We start from the raw sequence: 23,852 nt of genomic DNA, 5'->3' as shown, positions 1-23,852 counted from the left end.
AGAACGATGAAGGGGATGAGAGCTTTGAAAGATAGAGTGTGACATAAACACTGTTTTGGCTTTTCCCCTGTATTTATATCTTCAAATTTAGAGGAAAAAAATAATTAAATTACCTAAAGCCTACCACCATATTCTGAAGCAAAAATGTAATTTAGAGTAGTTGGGAAAAGGAGCTGTAAAAGAAGAGTACAGTCATCGCCTGATCTCATCTTCTTTTAGAGAGCTTTGTGATTTTTGACACCTGTACGCAGCCTGGTGTGTTGTTCGTGGGGCTTCTTTGTTGTAGTTGATAAAGTCAGCCATAAATAATTGTTCTGTTCTGTTTGAACAGTTGCCCGGTCAGGGAATTGGCACGTGCAAGGTAAGCAAGGAAATAATGCTGACTTTCTCAGAAACAAGTTTTTGTTGGTTTTTTTGGTTTTTTGTTTTTTTTTTTTTTTTTAAAAAAAATGAAAAAGAAGAGAAGGTGCAGCATAGGAGAAATCCAAATTTTCCAGCCCATTACTTGTCAAAGATGAGGAGCGTTACAGAACAATTATGTAGTTTATGTGAGTATCCTTTAGGACTTGCCGCATACCAGTGTTTGTACATGTGGTAATGCATAGTCATTTTTGCCTTGATGACTGGCAGACAAATGTATGGGACAGAATCAATATCACATACAAATACGAAAGTGCTTCCAAAGGTGTTAAAGTTGTTCTAACACATCTATGATGTATTCTGTCAGCTACAGGTAAAACTTGAGTGAGAGAATAGGAAGCAAGAGTGGGAGAGGAACTGAAACGAACAGTGGAGAAGATGAGCGTGGTGTTCATGCAACTGCTTGTAAGTCGGGCAGTTGAGGGGCTGCCTCCAGGAATAGACTGCCTGGGGTGGGTGTTCCAGGGTGTGGGCAAACACTGACAGGTTTTGAGCGGCTGAATACAGGGTCTGTTCTCAGGGACATCAAGTCTACTAGAACGCAAAGGGTTTCCAGGTGGTATAAATGTAGTTTACTCCTTTTTTAAGTTTTCTTTATGCTGTGAGAAAAGAAGAAAATGTCAGTTGTGCAAAGAAGCCCACAGTCTGGGAGCTCAGAGTTCTTACTGTATACCTAGCAGTCACATTTATGACTTTATTGTACTTTCACCCACCTGGTTTGTCTTAAATAATGTATATTTGGTCTTTTTCTATTAATAAATTTCCTTTTAGTCTGAAAGGTCTTCTTTTGCTTGCTGTCTGCAGCAATGGAATGCAAGGGAGGTGTTCAGAGGGAAGACTGCTGTGAAGCCTTCAGATGGACTGTGTTACTGTCTTCTGAGATGATTGAAAATGGATGCAGTAGGAATGTATTGCCAGACAGGTTTTCCATCTGTGAAGCTCTTGTTTAATCCATGATAACTCGAGACGGTAATCCCTTTCTGGGGTGGCTCAGTCCACTCTTTGAAGCGAAGTTTCTAGGCGGTGTTCTTAGCTATTTAATTATTTCAGATATTTAGGAGATAATACTACTTTCTTCAAGGTTGCTTTTAATTATGCTCTCATCTGCCAAACTTCAGGAATATTTTGTCCTAGTGTGAAACCGGGGACAAGCATGAACTCAAAAAGTCCTTCTTCAATGCTCAGGATTACATGATTTGCTGTATCACCTGAGCAAATGACCAGCACTTAAAGAGCTGAAAGAGTTACACAGCTCAAATCATACACATCTTGAGAAAGAAAAGAATTCTGGTCATTTCAACATGGCTGTGAAAATAGTGTGCCATTTTAAGATAACGGAGATAGCGGAAAACCGGGTGAGGAAAAAAAAGTTCATTTACAACTGTTGGGGGGAAGTGGAGAGAACGGTGGTCTTTGTGTGCCTGTAAATTTGCCAGGCAGTCCCCATAACTGCAAGTATGCTTTTTGTTAAACTCCTGGTTCCTTCCCTTGATGGATGACCAGCAGGCTCTTAATGTTTCTGGGGACTGTTGCATAATGTATATGGATAAATGACACTGAATGTGCTCTACAGTCTGGAGAAACACAACTTGTGGCAACGATCCTAGAAAGCAAGGGGTACTGTTGAGCAGAACTTTTGTGCGTGAATCATCATCATCAGCTTGAGTTAGGTTTTGGTGACTGGTGTACTGTGTCTGTGTCACTTCAGTGGGGTGCTGCTGAAATGCAGATTCTTGGATAAACTTGAGGCTTATGCAGGGCTTCCTAGTGGGCATGAGATCTTTCTTCATGTGCCACCCTGTATGAAGTGGACTCTGCTGTGTCATTCCGCGTTCTCTCACCTTTCTTTTGCATGGGGTCCTCCTGGCTGTGCCATGTGTTTTGAGGTCAGCTGCCTGAGGAGCACAGTAAGAGAAGAGCTCAGCTCTGAAGCTCAGGGCTGTGGTCTTGCAGCAGCAAAACCGCAGTGATCTTGCTGCTGTGAGAATTGTTCTCGATGCGGCATCCACGCGTGCAGCAGTATCTATGAATTGTCTGCTTTTGCTTTAGGGTTTCTTTCAATGCTCATAATTTCTTGAGGCAAAAAACCAGGAAGTAACGTTAATTTTTTGAGACGTAATGTGATGAGGCGTTTAGATGTTTATGTGATGCGTGATCTGCACCCCGAGTTGTGCCTGCAGGAAGAACCTCCTGGCCAAATACTTGGTTCCTAACTGTGCTGTGCCGATCTAGTTATCCTGTAATGGTCTGAGGTAGAATGTCGCTTCTGAGCGAAGGTCCCTCGGAAAGGCTGGGGCTAAAGGGAGAATGTAGATACAGATTGGAATTGTTACTCTGCAGCATAATAGTTGTACTCCCAGGTGCCTCAAATACGACATACAACAGTAGCTTGTTTCTCTCATTATTTTCGCCTGTAAGAAAAACAGAATGGGAAAAGCGAAGGAAGTTAAAATGATCTAAAATATTTCCAGACTGGAAAGGTGAAAGGAGACTCCTGGAACGCCTGGGAACACCTCTTTACAAAGACTGTTTCCTCGAGGAGAAGCTGCAGTGGGGGCTCTCCAGCTCGGGAGGGAACAGACGCGCCTTTTGGAAACGGTGTAGGATGAGGGGAGAAGTGGGGTGATGTCATCACTGTGTGTCAAGAGACAAAAAAGAATTATTTAGCGATTTTTGAATAGAAGTTGTTCCTCTCCCCTGAGTTGGCCATGAGGACGCGTAACAAGCCTCCTGCAGCCTTTTCTCTTCATTTAAAGGCATTGCAGAACACTGCAGCGAGGCTTTGACTCTGGAGAGCTGGAATAAAGCGCTGGCTACTGAAGGTTTGCTCTGGGGCCTTGCTCGAGCCCGTTCCTGTGCCTGCACTGACCCCTAGTGACGGCAGAGACAGTGAGATAATGTAGAGATTGGGTTGTTTTAAAAAATAAATATATATCTTTACAGAACGGCTTGCTTTACAAGGGAGCTTTTATTAGCAAATGTCTTCATTAGGAGGAAATGGTCAAAATCCTTCTGCCTTAAGCAGTCTCTAAGTTCTCAGGGAAGTTTTTCTCAGTTTTTATTTTACAACAACCAATTTTTTCCTCATTTGGGTGCTGTCTGATTTGACTACGTTAATTAGTAAATAGCTTCATTAAAATATCAGTGCTGCTAAGATGCTGGGAGTTAATGGTTTAAATTTGGCCATGTAAGTTTGTTCAGGAATGCTGGATCTCAGGCTGGAATCTTTGCAAACTGTTAGTACCATACAGGTGATACCATTGTTAATCCGTTTGCGATCTGATGTGATGCACCTACAGGAGATGTCTGATGATCTTGAGAAGTACCATCTGGAAAAACGTCAGTATAGTCTAACAAGTATAAGGTGAAAGCCACAAATCATTTCTTTCCCTTGGGCCTTTCAGCTCAGCAGCAGACGATGTACATGCATAGGGAATGCCAAGGCAAGTTCAGCTCTCCTTCAGCAGCCCTCTGCCTCTGATGTTTGGATTGTTATCTCAGGACTTAGTTGGTGGTAAAGCCAAAAAAGAAAAAAAATTTTCAAGCAAATTTCTTGAGAGTTCTTTTTAAACCTCTGGTCATGCTCTTTTGAGTTGCAGAAGCTCATTATGGCTTTTAACACTTTATGATCCTCTCAGCACTACTGGGATCCTAGACTGGGGAAAAGCTGTTGTTTGTGTGCTGCTTCCTGTGCTTTTCTCTCAAGTTAATACCGTCTGTTTGGTGTGAGGAAAACACCCGCCTTTACTTTTTCCAAGGCTAGATGGCTACCTGTCCCATTTAAAAAAAAAAAATCTGTTTGTGCTGCGTGCTTTGGTATGGCAAGGCTGGCTGTGTTTGCCTACGGATGGGATGGAAGGTTTTTCATGGAGAGGTGATGCCTTTCTTTAAATCACTGACAACTTTTAGGAGAAAATTAACAGCTCTCCAAGCACAGAAGTTTTTCCTCAGGTGCAATTCTAATGTTAAATGGAAATGACGTCCAGTCAAGCTGATCTTGAATCTTATGCTTCAGTCCCGTAAACTATTGCGGAGAAAAGGCAGGGGGTGCCTGAGAAACGAGGGCTGTTAGCGATGGTTGAAGTGAGATGGTCAGGTGGTGAGTTCTTACACTACTGACTAGAGCTCAAATAGAGAAAGTTTTATTTTTTTTTTTTTTTACTTGTGGAGAAGGGACAGCCTGAAGTGCTGTGAGAGCAGCAGTTCAGCAGAAACACTGTTGAACTTTTTCTCGAGTTTGAATTCTAGTTTCCAGTATTATCTTTCTTTATTTGAGAGTGTTTCTTGAAGGACAGAACCGAGAGGACAGATTGTGTTGGCTACTCTGTGAGTAATATGTTTTCATGGAAAACAAGGTTCTTTTGTTTTTTGCCAGCTATTTACATAAAATTCTGTCTAAGGTGTCACTGTTGTGTTCCACCTCCATCGTTTCCACAATATTATGTGTAGCAGTGATTAAAACCTATTATGTTTCAGACTGTGTAGGATTTGGGAATTTTTTTTATCAAGGGAATGCTTTCCTCTGCTGTGTGTACTAACTTTAGAACAGTTTGCTGTAGTGCCTGGCTTATAGAACAGCCCAATAACCAATTAAATATTGTTAGTTGGGCCTCTTTTTTTGGTGTGCATATGTGTTATCCAGATAGCATATTGGAAAAGTGAAATCTGTGTTCTTAAGAATCATATAGGGTGGGGTGGGGGTGTGTGTTTTGGGTTTGTTTGCTTAGTTTTGTAGATGTCCGGTATGTTCTCAAGGAGTATCTCTGTAATATAAAGGAGGTGATACCCGAGTATTTCTAGTCTGTTAGAGGGTATCACTGATTTTATGGAGATGTGCTTTATGAATATAAATACATCATCTGTCTGTTTTCCTAGGTCATAGTCTGTGCATCTTGTATTTTAATCTTGCCTGTAGAGTTAATGGTAGGGGGATGTGTTTTAGAAAACACTTACAGGAGAGGGTGTGTTTGATAAACTTGTCAAATTCAACAGTCTAAATGTTTATTCTTGGCTAAAAGAATTTGTTTATGTACTCGCTGTAGACTTTGCTGTCGTTGTTTCTTACCCCTTTTCAGGTGCTGCCCCTGTATGCCACAGGGGGTATTTGCTTGTAAATGCCTGTCCCTTTTCAGTAGAAGATGGCAATCTTGTCCTGTTTTTCCTCTCTTACAAACTCTTCCTGTCTGTTCAGAGTGGGCGAAGGAGCTTTCTGCTCAGTGCACAGTTCCTGTGAGTTGTTTAGGCTAGTCTTTTAAATGTAAGTCTTTGCTGTGTCGGTGTTTGGCTCGGTAAGTCAGTTGAAGTGTCCGATCATGTAGCTGTGTGGTCAGAAATATTGCCCCAAGGGAAGACTTGTGAGGAGAGAGGAGGAGGAGATGATTTCTTTCAATATCCCCAAGGTAAATCCTGTACCTTGTACAGACCAGATCCTTCTCGCTTACTGCAAGTGTATTTTCACGAGTAGTTCTGTGGCAATTAAATTGGTCTCACCCAGGCCGAGGGGTTTTTCTCCTTTCGCTCAGAGTCTGTGCTGGATTGGTGCTGAGCTTAGATGGGTTTCCTGACTGTTGGAGTCTGTGCAGGCTCCTAACGCTGCCGGGGGTGCCGGGGAGAAGCAGAGCCACAGACACAGCTGTGGAGGGGAGAGGTGGGAGGACAGACAGCAGTCTGGATTTAGACTGGTTTACAATGTACCCAAGAATTTGCATCCTTTTCCAGTAGATCAATTAGTTTAAGAAAGCTTCTAATCTCTGTCTACAGTTTCTCTGCTGTTATTCTCCTCCTGCAGTTGTGTGCCCTGTGAAACGGGTACAGCTGGGTGTGCATGTCTGCCTGTCCCAGCTGTACGCAGGCACCTGTAACCGCGTCGGTGAATGCGAATCCTGGTGAAGTACTTCGAGTTTCTATATTGGCGAGATAGCTCGGAGGTTTTGTGATGGGGAGAACACGACTGTTAGCTCTGTAGGATCAGCTCTTATCCATAGAGGGATGCGCATTAATCTTACCCCAGTTAAATATGATGAGGATGCCCGTGTCACAGGCTGAACTCTGTATCTCAGGGGTTTGGGGAAGATGATACGCTCAGATCTGGGCTTTAACACCCGTCCCATCCATCAGCTGACCTTCCGGCACTGTTGGTTGTGTTTGTTTGAGATAGTTCCTTTACTGCGTGGGGTGTCTCCGAGGGGCTGATATTTATGAGGGAGTGTGTTGCTGGAGTCATACAGCAATGCTGACAGTGAGCAATGTGCCGCTGTGAATGGAAAACGTCTGGTATTTTAGTCTGTTGTTTCCTTACCGTGTAGCTTTTTCCCAGACGAGTTCTGTGTTGCAAGCTAGTAAAAAGAAAAACTTCACCTGGAAGGATTTTCATCGTATTTTATTTGGCAAAGCGCTTCGTGACTCTTGTTAGCAGGTTAGAATACAAAAATGTAATGATTAAAGGAGAGTGAAACTTTAAACAGATTTTTGAAGGCAGTTTTGAGGAACTTTTTGTATATGCATGAGAAGTCGTGTACCAGCTATAGTACCTGAACCTTTCTGCATCAATATACAAAAATCTACTGAAAGGTGAAACTGCTGCAGAGAAAATATTGGTGTGACATTCCAATATTATCCGCAGAACAGAGAAAAACTTGTCAAAATTATTTCCATCAAACTTTGGATTTTTCTTACAGATGGGGAGGATCTTATCTGTGTCATGTACCCTGTTTCACTCGAGAGATTTTTGTCAGCAGTAATTTGTATATATGCCTGTAGGCCCTGAAGAATATCAGCTAACAATAACCTGAAATTCAGTACTGGAAAGCTGCGTTTCGTCGTAAGCGCTCTCAGGATTTACCGATACATCGCATTACCTGGGCAAGTATATGGTAGGAGATGACAGTGAACAGCAGCAGGTGAGGTTGCTGTAGACAGATTTCAGGTGGGTGGATTTAAACAAATAGTGGTTGGAGGGGTTTTTAGTTGGTTGCTTGTGGTTTTGTTTTCTTCCTTTTATCTTTGAATCTCATCAGTTTACTTAAGGGACATAATTGTATAGAATGTTGGTGTGGGTAACCTAACAAGCTGCTCAGAAAAGTGAATGCATAAGCCATTCCTACTTTAAGTTGGTCCAGACTTGCTGCTGGAACACTAAGCTTGCCTCGGGGGGCGTGACGGGCGCTGTGGTGTTGCTCTGTCTCTCTCTGGCTGGCTCGCTGCTGATGGCTCTTAGCTCCTGCGGCCACTTGCAGGGGGCTCCTGGCTTCCCTGCAGTCACCTGGTAGGATTTCACCTGGGCGCTGTATGGTGAGCCGGCAAAACAGTACCTCTGCTCTGCTGCTTTCCCAGGGGAGGCTTGAATGTTTGTGCCCCTCCCTTAGTGGAAAATCAGTCACAGCTCATCACCGGGGCAACGCCACCAAAAGGCTAGAGAGAAACTTGCCCGGGCTTGTAGGGCGGGTACAGCATCCTCAGGAGGCGAACGGGTTTCACTTCAACTTGAAGCTAAGGGTAGTGGCGGTGTTAGCAGCTTCTAAACCAGGTCAGTTAATGGGAACTAGCTGCAGGCTTGCTGAAGCCGCACTAATCTGGCTGCTCTCAAAGAAGTGTGTGTCTCTGATCAGCTCATTCTCTCTGAGCAGGCTGAAAAACAGCCCCAGGATAGGAGTGCTTAGTCTAGAATCCTGTCGATTTTGTTTTGGGGTTGTCTTTAGCTGTTGGAGATTAATGAATGAAAATGGTGTCTGAGTTTACAACCAGTTCCCATCCCTTGGCAGTGTTATTTCCAGCTGTTCTCTCCTTGGCTCACCGGAGCCCATCAGCTGAAGGACTCTGCTCTTCTGCCCTGGGGGAGTGGGGTGCAGCCTTCAGCGTCTAGTAACTAGTGAGGTGATAGCAGAGGGTGTTGAAGCCTTTTTTGCTTTTCCACCTGTGTAAGTACTGTGCTGTGTATTTGTTGGAACCATGTCCAAATCCACCAGTGGTCTTTGCTCTTGTCTTGTTTTTGCCCCTATCACAATCTCCCCTGACCTCAGAAGAGGAGCCTCCCTTGATTCCACCGGCAGCCATCAGACACAGCGACAGCATGTTGGGGATATTCGCTGCCGTGGAAGTGCAGACAGCACCTTAGATGCTTGATAGCAAACCACAAGCAAAGGCTCTGCTTAGGAAGGTCTGTGTGTGCTGGCGTTTGGGTAAGCACCTGGCGTATGGATGGCGGGTTTCTTCGATTTCTCGGGGTCCCACTGGAAGGGGAAGGCGAAGGTGGTGAGTCTGAGTGTCCCTCTGAAGTGTCTGCATCTCCTAGAGGCAGCCCTGATATTTTGGTTCTGTAAAGGTTTGATTTGACCTCTGGTTCCTCCAGAGGTATTACACACGTGGAATTCTTTGCCGCTGCAGTTTACCATTAAGGTGTTTCCTTTTGGGGAAGGAAGTGGAGTGCAAAGTGCACTTGTTCAGGAGGAAGAGTCTTAAATGAGAGGAACAGTGATCTCTGCTAGCTGACAGCTGAGGCAGGAAAAAACCTTTTGTGGGAGGTGTTGGGTCAGAAATAGTTGCCAGGAAGGTATTGCCCAAATTCGGTGGGATATGCCTCCTGTAGTTTTTTTTTCTTTTTTTAATACTGCCTTCATTTTGTAGGTAATATTTATTTTATAGGAAGTGCTGAAGAGGGGTAACTTGTTTAAAAAGGGTTTTTCTCTGACCTGAACGGCAGTTTCTACAGATGAATGTGTTGTATCTTTTTTTATGAATAGCTTTAAAGCGAGAGCAGAAACCCTTACTTTTCTCTTGATAGAGGAAGAGAATGAACCTGTTTAATCTTTGCATTGTTCTTGAGTTTTCTTTTGGGTGGGGACCCAACTCCTTGGACAGCTGCTGTTGTGTAGCCCTGGTATTTGTTCTGGTTCCATTACGGCTCCAAGGTGGCTGTAAGGCTAGTTTTGGGCATTAGAGCCTGATCCTAATACCCCCGATGCATTCTCTCTTCTCATGCTGAGGAGTCTTTGCCATTAATTGCGTCATTTTGTGCAGAGACTGCATCTAGTTCTGTTGCTTTTGCAGGGCAACTCTAAAGAGAGGAATGGATACTGATAATTGCTGGAACACCTCAATGCTGTGTGAGAGCTGGGAGAAGTGTTCCTATCCATTGGCTTTGTAGTAAGACCTTGCTGAAGTTTTTGCTCGCCTTTTTACACAGCAGCATGATGCTCAGCTTCATGCAGGAACTTAACATGTGTCAAAAACCAGTCAGTGTGAATTGTCAACTTGGGCCCAGGGCAGGGAGCTCTCAGCTGGCCAGCTTTATCTAGCTGGTCTCCTGTGCTTGAGGAGGCAGAGGCTCACCCCTTTAGCTGGCAAGGCTCTAGGGAGGTTGTGTAGGTGTGCTTGCTTTGAAGCCGTTCTTGACAGGGCCCACTGTTTGAAGGGAAACAAAATAAAACAAGTGATTCTGCTCTAAGATAAAACACAAGTAGAAGCTACTGATCTTGTTAATCGTTGCTCCTTTGATGGCCGTGTGGCTAGGCAGTGCATCCAAACATGGATAAGCATTGTGCTCTTGTGGAGACCTGCACTCTCCCGGAGCTGCCCAAGGACAAGGCTGTTTTGTTCTGCTGCTGTTTGTTCACAGTCACTATTTTCCCATAGTCTGTGTGTTCCCATAGTCCTTACACTGAAATGGGGAGGGAGAAATCGAAAGATAAAGACACTCTCCTGATGTTCTCTGTATGCTTGCTTCCATTCTGGTCTTGCCATCTGATATTTCTATATTTGTGCTGTTCTTCCTGGGTCATTATGAAGGGGCAACTCACAGGGGATACGTGAGCTCTATTACAGAACGATGAAGGGGATGAGAGCTTTGAAAGATAGAGTGTGACATAAACACTGTTTTGGCTTTTCCCCTGTATTTATATCTTCAAATTTAGAGGAAAAAAATAATTAAATTACCTAAAGCCTACCACCATATTCTGAAGCAAAAATGTAATTTAGAGTAGTTGGGAAAAGGAGCTGTAAAAGAAGAGTACAGTCATCGCCTGATCTCATCTTCTTTTAGAGAGCTTTGTGATTTTTGACACCTGTACGCAGCCTGGTGTGTTGTTCGTGGGGCTTCTTTGTTGTAGTTGATAAAGTCAGCCATAAATAATTGTTCTGTTCTGTTTGAACAGTTGCCCGGTCAGGGAATTGGCACGTGCAAGGTAAGCAAGGAAATAATGCTGACTTTCTCAGAAACAAGTTTTTGTTGGTTTTTTTGGTTTTTGGTTTTTTTTTTTTTTTTTAAAAAAAATGAAAAAGAAGAGAAGGTGCAGCATAGGAGAAATCCAAATTTTCCAGCCCATTACTTGTCAAAGATGAGGAGCGTTACAGAACAATTATGTAGTTTATGTGAGTATCCTTTAGGACTTGCCGCATACCAGTGTTTGTACATGTGGTAATGCATAGTCATTTTTGCCTTGATGACTGGCAGACAAATGTATGGGACAGAATCAATATCACATACAAATACGAAAGTGCTTCCAAAGGTGTTAAAGTTGTTCTAACACATCTATGATGTATTCTGTCAGCTACAGGTAAAACTTGAGTGAGAGAATAGGAAGCAAGAGTGGGAGAGGAACTGAAACGAACAGTGGAGAAGATGAGCGTGGTGTTCATGCAACTGCTTGTAAGTCGGGCAGTTGAGGGGCTGCCTCCAGGAATAGACTGCCTGGGGTGGGTGTTCCAGGGTGTGGGCAAACACTGACAGGTTTTGAGCGGCTGAATACAGGGTCTGTTCTCAGGGACATCAAGTCTACTAGAACGCAAAGGGTTTCCAGGTGGTATAAATGTAGTTTACTCCTTTTTTAAGTTTTCTTTATGCTGTGAGAAAAGAAGAAAATGTCAGTTGTGCAAAGAAGCCCACAGTCTGGGAGCTCAGAGTTCTTACTGTATACCTAGCAGTCACATTTATGACTTTATTGTACTTTCACCCACCTGGTTTGTCTTAAATAATGTATATTTGGTCTTTTTCTATTAATAAATTTCCTTTTAGTCTGAAAGGTCTTCTTTTGCTTGCTGTCTGCAGCAATGGAATGCAAGGGAGGTGTTCAGAGGGAAGACTGCTGTGAAGCCTTCAGATGGACTGTGTTACTGTCTTCTGAGATGATTGAAAATGGATGCAGTAGGAATGTATTGCCAGACAGGTTTTCCATCTGTGAAGCTCTTGTTTAATCGATGATAACTCGAGACGGTAATCCCTTTCTGGGGTGGCTCAGTCCACTCTTTGAAGCGAAGTTTCTAGGCGGTGTTCTTAGCTATTTAATTATTTCAGATATTTAGGAGATAATACTACTTTCTTCAAGGTTGCTTTTAATTATGCTCTCATCTGCCAAACTTCAGGAATATTTTGTCCTAGTGTGAAACCGGGGACAAGCATGAACTCAAAAAGTCCTTCTTCAATGCTCAGGATTACATGATTTGCTGTATCACCTGAGCAAATGACCAGCACTTAAAGAGCTGAAAGAGTTACACAGCTCAAATCATACACATCTTGAGAAAGAAAAGAATTCTGGTCATTTCAACATGGCTGTGAAAATAGTGTGCCATTTTAAGATAACGGAGATAGCGGAAAACCGGGTGAGGAAAAAAAAGTTCATTTACAACTGTTGGGGGGAAGTGGAGAGAACGGTGGTCTTTGTGTGCCTGTAAATTTGCCAGGCAGTCCCCATAACTGCAAGTATGCTTTTTGTTAAACTCCTGGTTCCTTCCCTTGATGGATGACCAGCAGGCTCTTAATGTTTCTGGGGACTGTTGCATAATGTATATGGATAAATGACACTGAATGTGCTCTACAGTCTGGAGAAACACAACTTGTGGCAACGATCCTAGAAAGCAAGGGGTACTGTTGAGCAGAACTTTTGTGCGTGAATCATCATCATCAGCTTGAGTTAGGTTTTGGTGACTGGTGTACTGTGTCTGTGTCACTTCAGTGGGGTGCTGCTGAAATGCAGATTCTTGGATAAACTTGAGGCTTATGCAGGGCTTCCTAGTGGGCATGAGATCTTTCTTCATGTGCCACCCTGTATGAAGTGGACTCTGCTGTGTCATTCCGCGTTCTCTCACCTTTCTTTTGCATGGGGTCCTCCTGGCTGTGCCATGTGTTTTGAGGTCAGCTGCCTGAGGAGCACAGTAAGAGAAGAGCTCAGCTCTGAAGCTCAGGGCTGTGGTCTTGCAGCAGCAAAACCGCAGTGATCTTGCTGCTGTGAGAATTGTTCTCGATGCGGCATCCACGCGTGCAGCAGTATCTATGAATTGTCTGCTTTTGCTTTAGGGTTTCTTTCAATGCTCATAATTTCTTGAGGCAAAAAACCAGGAAGTAACGTTAATTTTTTGAGACGTAATGTGATGAGGCGTTTAGATGTTTATGTGATGCGTGATCTGCACCCCGAGTTGTGCCTGCAGGAAGAACCTCCTGGCCAAATACTTGGTTCCTAACTGTGCTGTGCCGATCTAGTTATCCTGTAATGGTCTGAGGTAGAATGTCGCTTCTGAGCGAAGGTCCCTCGGAAAGGCTGGGGCTAAAGGGAGAATGTAGATACAGATTGGAATTGTTACTCTGCAGCATAATAGTTGTACTCCCAGGTGCCTCAAATACGACATACAACAGTAGCTTGTTTCTCTCATTATTTTCGCCTGTAAGAAAAACAGAATGGGAAAAGCGAAGGAAGTTAAAATGATCTAAAATATTTCCAGACTGGAAAGGTGAAAGGAGACTCCTGGAACGCCTGGGAACACCTCTTTACAAAGACTGTTTCCTCGAGGAGAAGCTGCAGTGGGGGCTCTCCAGCTCGGGAGGGAACAGACGCGCCTTTTGGAAACGGTGTAGGATGAGGGGAGAAGTGGGGTGATGTCATCACTGTGTGTCAAGAGACAAAAAAGAATTATTTAGCGATTTTTGAATAGAAGTTGTTCCTCTCCCCTGAGTTGGCCATGAGGACGCGTAACAAGCCTCCTGCAGCCTTTTCTCTTCATTTAAAGGCATTGCAGAACACTGCAGCGAGGCTTTGACTCTGGAGAGCTGGAATAAAGCGCTGGCTACTGAAGGTTTGCTCTGGGGCCTTGCTCGAGCCCGTTCCTGTGCCTGCACTGACCCCTAGTGACGGCAGAGACAGTGAGATAATGTAGAGATTGGGTTGTTTTAAAAAATAAATATATATCTTTACAGAACGGCTTGCTTTACAAGGGAGCTTTTATTAGCAAATGTCTTCATTAGGAGGAAATGGTCAAAATCCTTCTGCCTTAAGCAGTCTCTAAGTTCTCAGGGAAGTTTTTCTCAGTTTTTATTTTACAACAACCAATTTTTTCCTCATTTGGGTGCTGTCTGATTTGACTACGTTAATTAGTAAATAGCTTCATTAAAATATCAGTGCTGCTAAGATGCTGGGAGTTAATGGTTTAAATTTGGCCATGTAAGTTTGTTCAGGAATGCTGGATCTCAGGCTGGAATCTTTGCAAACTGTTAGTACCATACAGGTGATACCATTGTTAATCCGTTTGCGATCTGATGTGATGCACCTACAGGAGATGTCTGATGATCTTGAGAAGTACCATCTGGAAAAACGTCAGTATAGTCTAACAAGTATAAGGTGAAAGCCACAAATCATTTCTTTCCCTTGGGCCTTTCAGCTCAGCAGCAGACGATGTACATGCATAGGGAATGCCAAGGCAAGTTCAGCTCTCCTTCAGCAGCCCTCTGCCTCTGATGTTTGGATTGTTATCTCAGGACTTAGTTGGTGGTAAAGCCAAAAAAGAAAAAAAATTTTCAAGCAAATTTCTTGAGAGTTCTTTTTAAACCTCTGGTCATGCTCTTTTGAGTTGCAGAAGCTCATTATGGCTTTTAACACTTTATGATCCTCTCAGCACTACTGGGATCCTAGACTGGGGAAAAGCTGTTGTTTGTGTGCTGCTTCCTGTGCTTTTCTCTCAAGTTAATACCGTCTGTTTGGTGTGAGGAAAACACCCGCCTTTACTTTTTCCAAGGCTAGATGGCTACCTGTCCCATTTAAAAAAAAAAAATCTGTTTGTGCTGCGTGCTTTGGTATGGCAAGGCTGGCTGTGTTTGCCTACGGATGGGATGGAAGGTTTTTCATGGAGAGGTGATGCCTTTCTTTAAATCACTGACAACTTTTAGGAGAAAATTAACAGCTCTCCAAGCACAGAAGTTTTTCCTCAGGTGCAATTCTAATGTTAAATGGAAATGACGTCCAGTCAAGCTGATCTTGAATCTTATGCTTCAGTCCCGTAAACTATTGCGGAGAAAAGGCAGGGGGTGCCTGAGAAACGAGGGCTGTTAGCGATGGTTGAAGTGAGATGGTCAGGTGGTGAGTTCTTACACTACTGACTAGAGCTCAAATAGAGAAAGTTTTATTTTTTTTTTTTTTTACTTGTGGAGAAGGGACAGCCTGAAGTGCTATGAGAGCAGCAGTTCAGCAGAAACACTGTTGAACTTTTTCTCGAGTTTGAATTCTAGTTTCCAGTATTATCTTTCTTTATTTGAGAGTGTTTCTTGAAGGACAGAACCGAGAGGACAGATTGTGTTGGCTACTCTGTGAGTAATATGTTTTCATGGAAAACAAGGTTCTTTTGTTTTTTGCCAGCTATTTACATAAAATTCTGTCTAAGGTGTCACTGTTGTGTTCCACCTCCATCGTTTCCACAATATTATGTGTAGCAGTGATTAAAACCTATTATGTTTCAGACTGTGTAGGATTTGGGAATTTTTTTTATCAAGGGAATGCTTTCCTCTGCTGTGTGTACTAACTTTAGAACAGTTTGCTGTAGTGCCTGGCTTATAGAACAGCCCAATAACCAATTAAATATTGTTAGTTGGGCCTCTTTTTTTGGTGTGCATATGTGTTATCCAGATAGCATATTGGAAAAGTGAAATCTGTGTTCTTAGAATCATATAGGGTGGGGTGGGGGTGTGTGTTTTGGGTTTGTTTGCTTAGTTTTGTAGATGTCCGGTATGTTCTCAAGGAGTATCTCTGTAATATAAAGGAGGTGATACCCGAGTATTTCTAGTCTGTTAGAGGGTATCACTGATTTTATGGAGATGTGCTTTATGAATATAAATACATCATCTGTCTGTTTTCCTAGGTCATAGTCTGTGCATCTTGTATTTTAATCTTGCCTGTAGAGTTAATGGTAGGGGGATGCGTTTTAGAAAACACTTATAGGAGAGGGTGTGTTTGATAAACTTGTCAAATTCAACAGTCTAAATGTTTATTCTTGGCTAAAAGAATTTGTTTATGTACTCGCTGTAGACTTTGCTGTCGTTGTTTCTTACCCCTTTTCAGGTGCTGCCCCTGTATGCCACAGGGGGTATTTGCTTGTAAATGCCTGTCCCTTTTCAGTAGAAGATGGCAATCTTGTCCTATTTTTCCTCTCTTACAAACTCTTCCTGTCTGTTCAGAGTGGGCGAAGGAGCTTTCTGCTCAGTGCACAGTTCCTGTGAGTTGTTTAGGCTAGTCTTTTAAATGTAAGTCTTTGCTGTGTCGGTGTTTGGCTCGGTAAGTCAGTTGAAGTGTCCGATCATGTAGCTGTGTGGTCAGAAATATTGCCCCAAGGGAAGACTTGTGAGGAGAGAGGAGGAGGAGATGATTTCTTTCAATATCCCCAAGGTAAATCCTGTACCTTGTACAGACCAGATCCTTCTCGCTTACTGCAAGTGTATTTTCACGGAGTAGTTCTGTGGCAATTAAATTGGTCTCACCCAGGCCGAGGGGATTTTTCTCCTTTCGCTCAGAGTCTGTGCTGGATTGGTGCTGAGCTAGATGGGTTTCCTGACTGTTGGAGTCTGTGCAGGCTCCTAACGCTGCCGGGGGTGCCGGGGAGAAGCAGAGCCACAGACACAGCTGTGGAGGGGAGAGGTGGGAGGACAGACAGCAGTCTGGATTTAGACTGGTTTACAATGTACCCAAGAATTTGCATCCTTTTCCAGTAGATCAATTAGTTTAAGAAAGCTTCTAATCTCTGTCTACAGTTTCTCTGCTGTTATTCTCCTCCTGCAGTTGTGTGCCCTGTGAAACGGGTACAGCTGGGTGTGCGTGTCTGCCTGTCCCAGCTGTACGCAGGCACCTGTAACCCCGTCGGTGAATGCGAATCCTGGTGAAGTACTTCGAGTTTCTATATTGGCGAGATAGCTCGGAGGTTTTGTGATGGGGAGAACACGACTGTTAGCTCTGTAGGATCAGCTCTTATCCAGAGAGGGATGCGCATTAATCTTACCCCAGTTAAATATGATGAGGATGCCCGTGTCACAGGCTGAACTCTGTATCTCAGGGGTTTGGGGAAGATGATACGCTCAGATCTGGGCTTTAACACCCGTCCCATCCATCAGCTGACCTTCCGGCACTGTTGGTTGTGTTTGTTTGAGATAGTTCCTTTACTGCGTGGGGTGTCTCCGAGGGGCTGATATTTATGAGGGAGTGTGTTGCTGGAGTCATACAGCAATGCTGACAGTGAGCAATGTGCCGCTGTGAATGGAAAACGTCTGGTATTTTAGTCTGTTGTTTCCTTACCGTGTAGCTTTTTCCCAGACGAGTTCTGTGTTGCAAGCTAGTAAAAAGAAAAACTTCACCTGGAAGGATTTTCATCGTATTTTATTTGGCAAAGCGCTTCGTGACTCTTATTAGCAGGTTAGAATACAAAAATGTAATGATTAAAGGAGAGTGAAACTTTAAACAGATTTTTGAAGGCAGTTTTGAGGAACTTTTTGTATATGCATGAGAAGTCGTGTACCAGCTATAGTACCTGAACCTTTCTGCATCAATATACAAAAATCTACTGAAAGGTGAAACTGCTGCAGAGAAAATATTGGTGTGACATTCCAATATTATCCGCAGAACAGAGAAAAACTTGTCAAAATTATTTCCATCAAACTTTGGATTTTTCTTACAGATGGGGAGGATCTTATCTGTGTCATGTACCCTGTTTCACTCGAGAGATTTTTGTCAGCAGTAATTTGTATATATGCCTGTAGGCCCTGAAGAATATCAGCTAACAATAACCTGAAATTCAGTACTGGAAAGCTGCGTTTCGTCGTAAGCGCTCTCAGGATTTACCGATACATCGCATTACCTGGGCAAGTATATGGTAGGAGATGACAGTGAACAGCAGCAGGTGAGGTTGCTGTAGACAGATTTCAGGTGGGTGGATTTAAACAAATAGTGGTTGGAGGGGTTTTTAGTTGGTTGCTTGTGGTTTTGTTTTCTTCCTTTTATCTTTGAATCTCATCAGTTTACTTAAGGGACATAATTGTATAGAATGTTGGTGTGGGTAACCTAACAAGCTGCTCAGAAAAGTGAATGCATAAGCCATTCCTACTTTAAGTTGGTCCAGACTTGCTGCTGGAACACTAAGCTTGCCTCGGGGGGCGTGACGGGCGCTGTGGTGTTGCTCTGTCTCTCTCTGGCTGGCTCGCTGCTGATGGCTCTTAGCTCCTGCGGCCACTTGCAGGGGGCTCCTGGCTTCCCTGCAGTCACCTGGTAGGATTTCACCTGGGCGCTGTATGGTGAGCCGGCAAAACAGTACCTCTGCTCTGCTGCTTTCCCAGGGGAGGCTTGAATGTTTGTGCCCCTCCCTTAGTGGAAAATCAGTCACAGCTCATCACCGGGGCAACGCCACCAAAAGGCTAGAGAGAAACTTGCCCGGGCTTGTAGGGCGGGTACAGCATCCTCAGGAGGCGAACGGGTTTCACTTCAACTTGAAGCTAAGGGTAGTGGCGGTGTTAGCAGCTTCTAAACCAGGTCAGTTAATGGGAACTAGCTGCAGGCTTGCTGAAGCCGCACTAATCTGGCTGCTCTCAAAGAAGTGTGTGTCTCTGATCAGCTCATTCTCTCTGAGCAGGCTGAAAAACAGCCCCAGGATAGGAGTGCTTAGTCTAGAATCCTGTCGATTTTGTTTTGGGGTTGTCTTTAGCTGTTGGAGATTAATGAATGAAAATGGTGTCTGAGTTTACAACCAGTTCCCATCCCTTGGCAGTGTTATTTCCAGCTGTTCTCTCCTTGGCTCACCGGAGCCCATCAGCTGAAGGACTCTGCTCTTCTGCCCTGGGGGAGTGGGGTGCAGCCTTCAGCGTCTAGTAACTAGTGAGGTGATAGCAGAGGGTGTTGAAGCCTTTTTTGCTTTTCCACCTGTGTAAGTACTGTGCTGTGTATTTGTTGGAACCATGTCCAAATCCACCAGTGGTCTTTGCTCTTGTCTTGTTTTTGCCCCTATCACAATCTCCCCTGACCTCAGAAGAGGAGCCTCCCTTGATTCCACCGGCAGCCATCAGACACAGCGACAGCATGTTGGGGATATTCGCTGCCGTGGAAGTGCAGACAGCACCTTAGATGCTTGATAGCAAACCACAAGCAAAGGCTCTGCTTAGGAAGGTCTGTGTGTGCTGGCGTTTGGGTAAGCACCTGGCGTATGGATGGCGGGTTTCTTCGATTTCTCGGGGTCCCACTGGAAGGGGAAGGCGAAGGTGGTGAGTCTGAGTGTCCCTCTGAAGTGTCTGCATCTCCTAGAGGCAGCCCTGATATTTTGGTTTTGTAAAGGTTTGATTTGACCTCTGGTTCCTCCAGAGGTATTACACACGTGGAATTCTTTGCCACTGCAGTTTACCATTAAGGTGTTTCCTTTTGGGGAAGGAAGTGGAGTGCAAAGTGCACTTGTTCAGGAGGAAGAGTCTTAAATGAGAGGAACAGTGATCTCTGCTAGCTGACAGCTGAGGCAGGAAAAAACCTTTTGTGGGAGGTGTTGGGTCAGAAATAGTTGCCAGGAAGGTATTGCCCAAATTCGGTGGGATATGCCTCCTGTATGTTGGCTTTTTTTTTTTTTTTTTTTTTTTCTAAATTACGATACTGCCTTCATTTTAGAGGTAATATTTATTTTCTAGGAAGTGCTGCAGAGGTGTAACTTGTTAATGTTTAAAAGAGGTTTTCTCTGACCTGGATGGAAGTATCTACAGAGGAATGTGTTGTATTTTGTGTAGGAATAGCTTTCAATAGCTTTTTCTCATGATGGAGGAAGAGCATTAACCGTTTTAATCTTTGCGCTGTTGAGTTTTATTTGGGGTGGGGGTGGGGACAGCTTGGACAGCTGGTGTTGTGTAGCCCTGGTATTTGTTCTAGTTCCACTCTGGCTCGAACATGGCTGTGAGACTGGCTTTGGGCACTAAAGCCTGATCCTGATACCCGCGATGTGCTGTCTCTTACCACGCTGAGGAGTCTTTGTCATTAATTCCTTCATTTGGTGCAGAGATGGCGTCTAGTTCTGCTTGCTTGCAGGGAAGCTCTAGAGAGAGGAACGGATCCTGATAATTACTGAAACACCTCAATTCTGTGTGAGGGCTGGGAGAGATGTTCATATCCCTTGTAGTGCCTTATCTTGTAGTAAGACCTTGCGGAAGTTTTTTCTTACCTTTTCACGTAGTAGCATGATGTTCATGTGGAAACTGAACATCTGTGAAAAAAGAGTCAGCTTGAACTGTAACCGTGAGCCCACAGCAGGGAGCTCTCAGGGAGCACTGAGCGGGGTGTGCGGGGGTGTCTGATCCCAGCGTCTGCCTCCCCTCGTGCTTGGAAACCCCCGTGTTGTCCCCCCCGCCCCGGGAGACCACTGTGCCCAGCGCCCGGACCCAGCAACCCTGTGACATCAGCCTCGTTGCCAAGGGCACCGTGGGCACCGCGAGCCCTGTGGGCACTCTGTCGGCTGCTGCGCTGGTGGTGACACCCCTCAGCTCTGGCAGCTGGCACATGGCACTGGCAGTGATGGATCTGCTCCGGCTCCTCCTCGTGCTGGCCCTGTGCCAGCCTGCGCAGGGCACCTTGGACAGCTGTGGGTAAGTGGCCGAGGCTCTGGCAGGGAGCTTGGGCAGCCTGCTGGGGTTCTCTGGAGGGTCCCCGCTGGCCCCCCGTGGCCACAGCACGGCTTCCCCAGCCCCACGCGGGAGCCTCGGCTCCTGGCAGCACCCGGGCTGCTGGCACAACTGGCCTGCGGAGCTACAGCAGAAACGGGGGTGGCCGCCCGCCCACCCCCCGGGGCTCCCCGGCCTCGCTGTGCGTGCAGCGCCCCGTGGGGAGGGCAGAGGGCTGACCTTCAGCCGGGACAGCCGCGAGCTGTCGAGCAGGATGCTGATGAGATTTTTGGTTGCAGACGGACCTGCGGGCTCCGGAACGTGGCTGCTGACGACGGCACCTCGCCTGTGCTCGGGGGAAAAGACGCCCTGGCAGGGTCCCAGCCCTGGATCGTCAGCATCCAGGATCCCTGGGCAGCAGGCACGGGACATGTGTGTGGAGGGTCCCTCATAAGCCCACAGTGGGTCCTGACAGCAGCCCACTGCTTCCTCGAGGCCAGGTAAGGAGGGCCAGGCACGGGGATATCCCCCGGCACTCGCGGGCGCCCCGTCCGCAGCACCGCGGGCTGCTCCCGTGCCCTCGCCTTGCCGTACAGCCGGTGCCTGGGCACTGCAGAGCCCGGCTGAGAGGCTGCTCAGGAGAGAGCTGGGCTCCTGCCCCGGCTTCCTCCGGCCTCCAGCTCGACACGCCTCGAGCCCGAGGCACGCAGGGGCAGTCTGAGCCTCCGTAGCGCTGCTTTCCTCTGCCCCGTGTGAAGCAGAGGGCAGGGAGCTGGTGGGCTGCGGCAGCACGTGTCTGGGCTCCCTCTGAGCCCTCTCCCCATCTGCCTTCCAGGAACGTCACCATGTGGCGCGTGGTGGTCGGGGCCACCCGCTTGACCCAGCTGGGCCCGGAGGCCCAAGTGCGGAATATCAAGCGGCTTCTGGTTCACGCGGACTATAGGAACATCCCGCACAGGCAGGACGTTGCGCTGCTGGAGTTGGACCAGCCTGTGCAGTGCAGCCGCTCCGTCCAGCTCGCCTGCGTGCCCGACGTCTCGCTGAACGTGTCCGAGCTGACGCCCTGCTACGTCAGCGGCTGGAGGGCCTCGACGGCGAGCGGTGAGTTCCCAAAGAGCGCTCGGGTCCCGAGTGCGAGCTGGGCACGCGGGGGAGGCGGGCTGGGCTTCCTGACAGCGGAGGCGAGAGCCAGAGCCCGCCTGCGGGGACGTGTGCCCGTGGAGAGAGGGGCCTGGCCCAGGGCCCGCGGCGAGAGAGCAGGGCAACGCCGGGGCAAAGCCAAGGCCCAGGGCAGGGAGGGGCTCCCCCAGACAGGGCAGGACACCTGGCCAGGAGCTGCCGGGCATTAATTCCTTTCTGTGCTCACAGCTGCAGGAACAACGGATGTCCTGCAGGAGTCCGAGGTCCGCCTCATCGACCTCAACGTCTGCAACGCCAGCCGGTGGTACGCAGGGGCCCTCCACCCCCACAGCCTGTGCGCTGTCTCCGCGCAGGGCGGCATCGACACGTGCCAGGTAGGAGCCTGCGACAAGGCAGCGCCCAGCGGCACCGGCAGCCCCCTACAGCCGCCCAGACACCCCCCGGCACGGGCTGTGCCTGGCCAGTCGCCCTCCCACCGCTGGGTCCCCGCCGCTGGCGGGGCTCACCGCCCCTTCCCCAGCTGCAGGTCCTTGCCCAGGGCCCCACTTGCCCCAGAGGCCCGGGACTCTGCCCAGAAAGCCCACCCAGCGCTCCTGGCAGCCCTGAGGTCCGGCTCCCAGCCCTGGAACATCCCTCTCGCACCCGGCCAGCGTCGCTGTGCGGAGATGAGCGCCAGCCCCACCCCGCGGGCCCACCACCCCCTCCCAGACAAGGTCCTGTCGGCCCCAGCACCTGAGTAGAGCCTCTGTGCTGGGGACACAGCTCTGGGGGTGCTGGCAGAGAGAAGGAGCCCGCCCTAACGCTGCCAGCGGCCACCCGCCACCACCCTGACTCTCTCTCCTCCGCTGCAGGGGGACAGCGGCGGTCCTCTCGTCTGCAGAGACAGCACTGCTGACTACTTCTGGCTCGTTGGGGTGACCAGCTGGGGGACAGGCTGCACGAGAGCAAACCGGCCTGGAATCTACACCTCCACTCAGCACTTTTACAGCTGGATCCTGGAACAGATGGGGCTGAGCCCAGAAGTAACGGCTGCTCCGACGCCAGGGCCAGCCTTCCCATCAACCCCCTTGCAGACGCCGAGGCCAACAGCAACCCCATCAGGCGGCTTCAGCTCCGACACCCTTCTACCGCAGAAGTTGGTACCATTCTTCACCTGGTTGCAGGAGCTGGTGCAGAACCTGTGGGAAGGGCTGAGCAGCAGGATGGACAGGATCCAGTGCAGGCTGCAGTGCACCACGGCCACCTCCTGCAGGGGCTCTGCCTGCTGAGCCAAGGGCAGCCTCAGCGTCAGCGGCCTGCTCGGTCCTGCCCACGGCCCTCCAACTGCACAAAAAAGGACATTTTGTTAGCTGCTGAATAAAATTTCCACGTTTCTGAGCTCACCAGGCTTTGGTTCCTTTCCGTCTCCTGTGCACGGCAAGGATTCCATGCCCAGCACCTGCAAAGTGAGGCTGCAGCAGCCAAGTGGGGCACAAAGGGAAAGAGTGACCCCGAGGGGTGACCCCGAGCCTGGTCGGAGGGGAGCGTGAGGGTGCAGTGGGAGAAGGGACCACTGGTCACAGGGGCGAGAGGTCTTGGGGACAGCAGCTGGAACACAGAGTGTCTTAGGCTGGCTGCTGGTGGGACCCCGGTGTGCGTGTGTACAGGGCTCCGGTGAACCTGAACCTGAACTCTCGTGACCCGGGAGACACGGCTCTGGGCAGAGCCAGGCTGTGCCCTGAAGCCAGGCTGAGGAGCTGGCCATCCCAGCACCCATATCCCAGGCGCTCGGTGTCCCTGCTGTCAGCTGAGCCATCTCTGCACGTGCTGCGCTGGTGAATCCAGGGAGCGAAGGGCGTTTGTGTTTCACTAGTAAACATCCAGTCCTGCCCGTCGGGAGAGGCAGAGAAGGACCGGCCTGTGCTCCTGGCGATGGACGGGCTGGTTACGGACCCAGGGGTGCTGGTAAAGGCCTTGGCCTGCCTGTGTCAGTCTGTTCTGCCCTTCACATTACTGGTGTGTGTGTCTGTGCCCGTGTCTGTGTACCTGCCCTTTGGGTGCAGCATCAGTCTGTGGAAGACACACCCGGGGACGGCAGCAGCCACGTCCATGAGGCTGCGACAGGAGAAAGCTCCTGGGGGTGAGTCCCCCAGATTCGGCTCTCGTGGGACTGAAAGGGGAAATCCCCCGTGCTCAGCAGCGCCCTGGCTGCTCCCTGACAGAACGGGGAAGGAAACGCAGAGAAACTCTGCAGCAGAGACCCCGAGGGGCAGAGGCAGCGCTGGCCAGGTGTGAAGGCCTGTGCAGGGACAGTCAGGGAGTCAGGAAAGGAAAAGGAACGAGTGGCACTGACCCCCCCGGGAAGTTTTGTCAGACCTCTGCAGTTTGATCACTCTAAAAGTAAAGAGCATTTCATCCTGGCAGCCTGTTGGGATGTGGGTAAACTCACGGGGGG

The 23,852-nt window shown here is 47.6% G+C and overlaps 1 protein-coding gene across 1 annotated transcript in view; it reads left to right on the top strand.

Annotated features, from left to right (window-relative positions):
• Positions 1 to 22,790, top strand: part of LOC141972868 (acrosin-like) — a 40,668-nt gene extending 17,878 nt beyond the window's left edge. The window contains exons 2-5 of the mRNA XM_074930906.1: positions 20,578 to 20,778; positions 21,114 to 21,379; positions 21,647 to 21,792; positions 22,270 to 22,790. Coding sequence (XP_074787007.1) covers positions 21,124 to 21,379; positions 21,647 to 21,792; positions 22,270 to 22,686 — 819 coding nt within the window. The 5' untranslated portion in view covers positions 20,578 to 20,778; positions 21,114 to 21,123 and the 3' untranslated portion in view covers positions 22,687 to 22,790. The remainder of the gene's footprint in view (positions 1 to 20,577; positions 20,779 to 21,113; positions 21,380 to 21,646; positions 21,793 to 22,269) is intronic.
• Positions 22,791 to 23,852: the final 1,062 nt, after the last annotated feature.

Source organism: Athene noctua, chromosome 36 (assembly GCF_965140245.1).
Source record: "Athene noctua chromosome 36, bAthNoc1.hap1.1, whole genome shotgun sequence".
Classification (NCBI taxonomy): Eukaryota; Metazoa; Chordata; class Aves; order Strigiformes; family Strigidae; genus Athene; species Athene noctua.
This window is presented reverse-complemented; position numbering and strand designations above follow the sequence as displayed.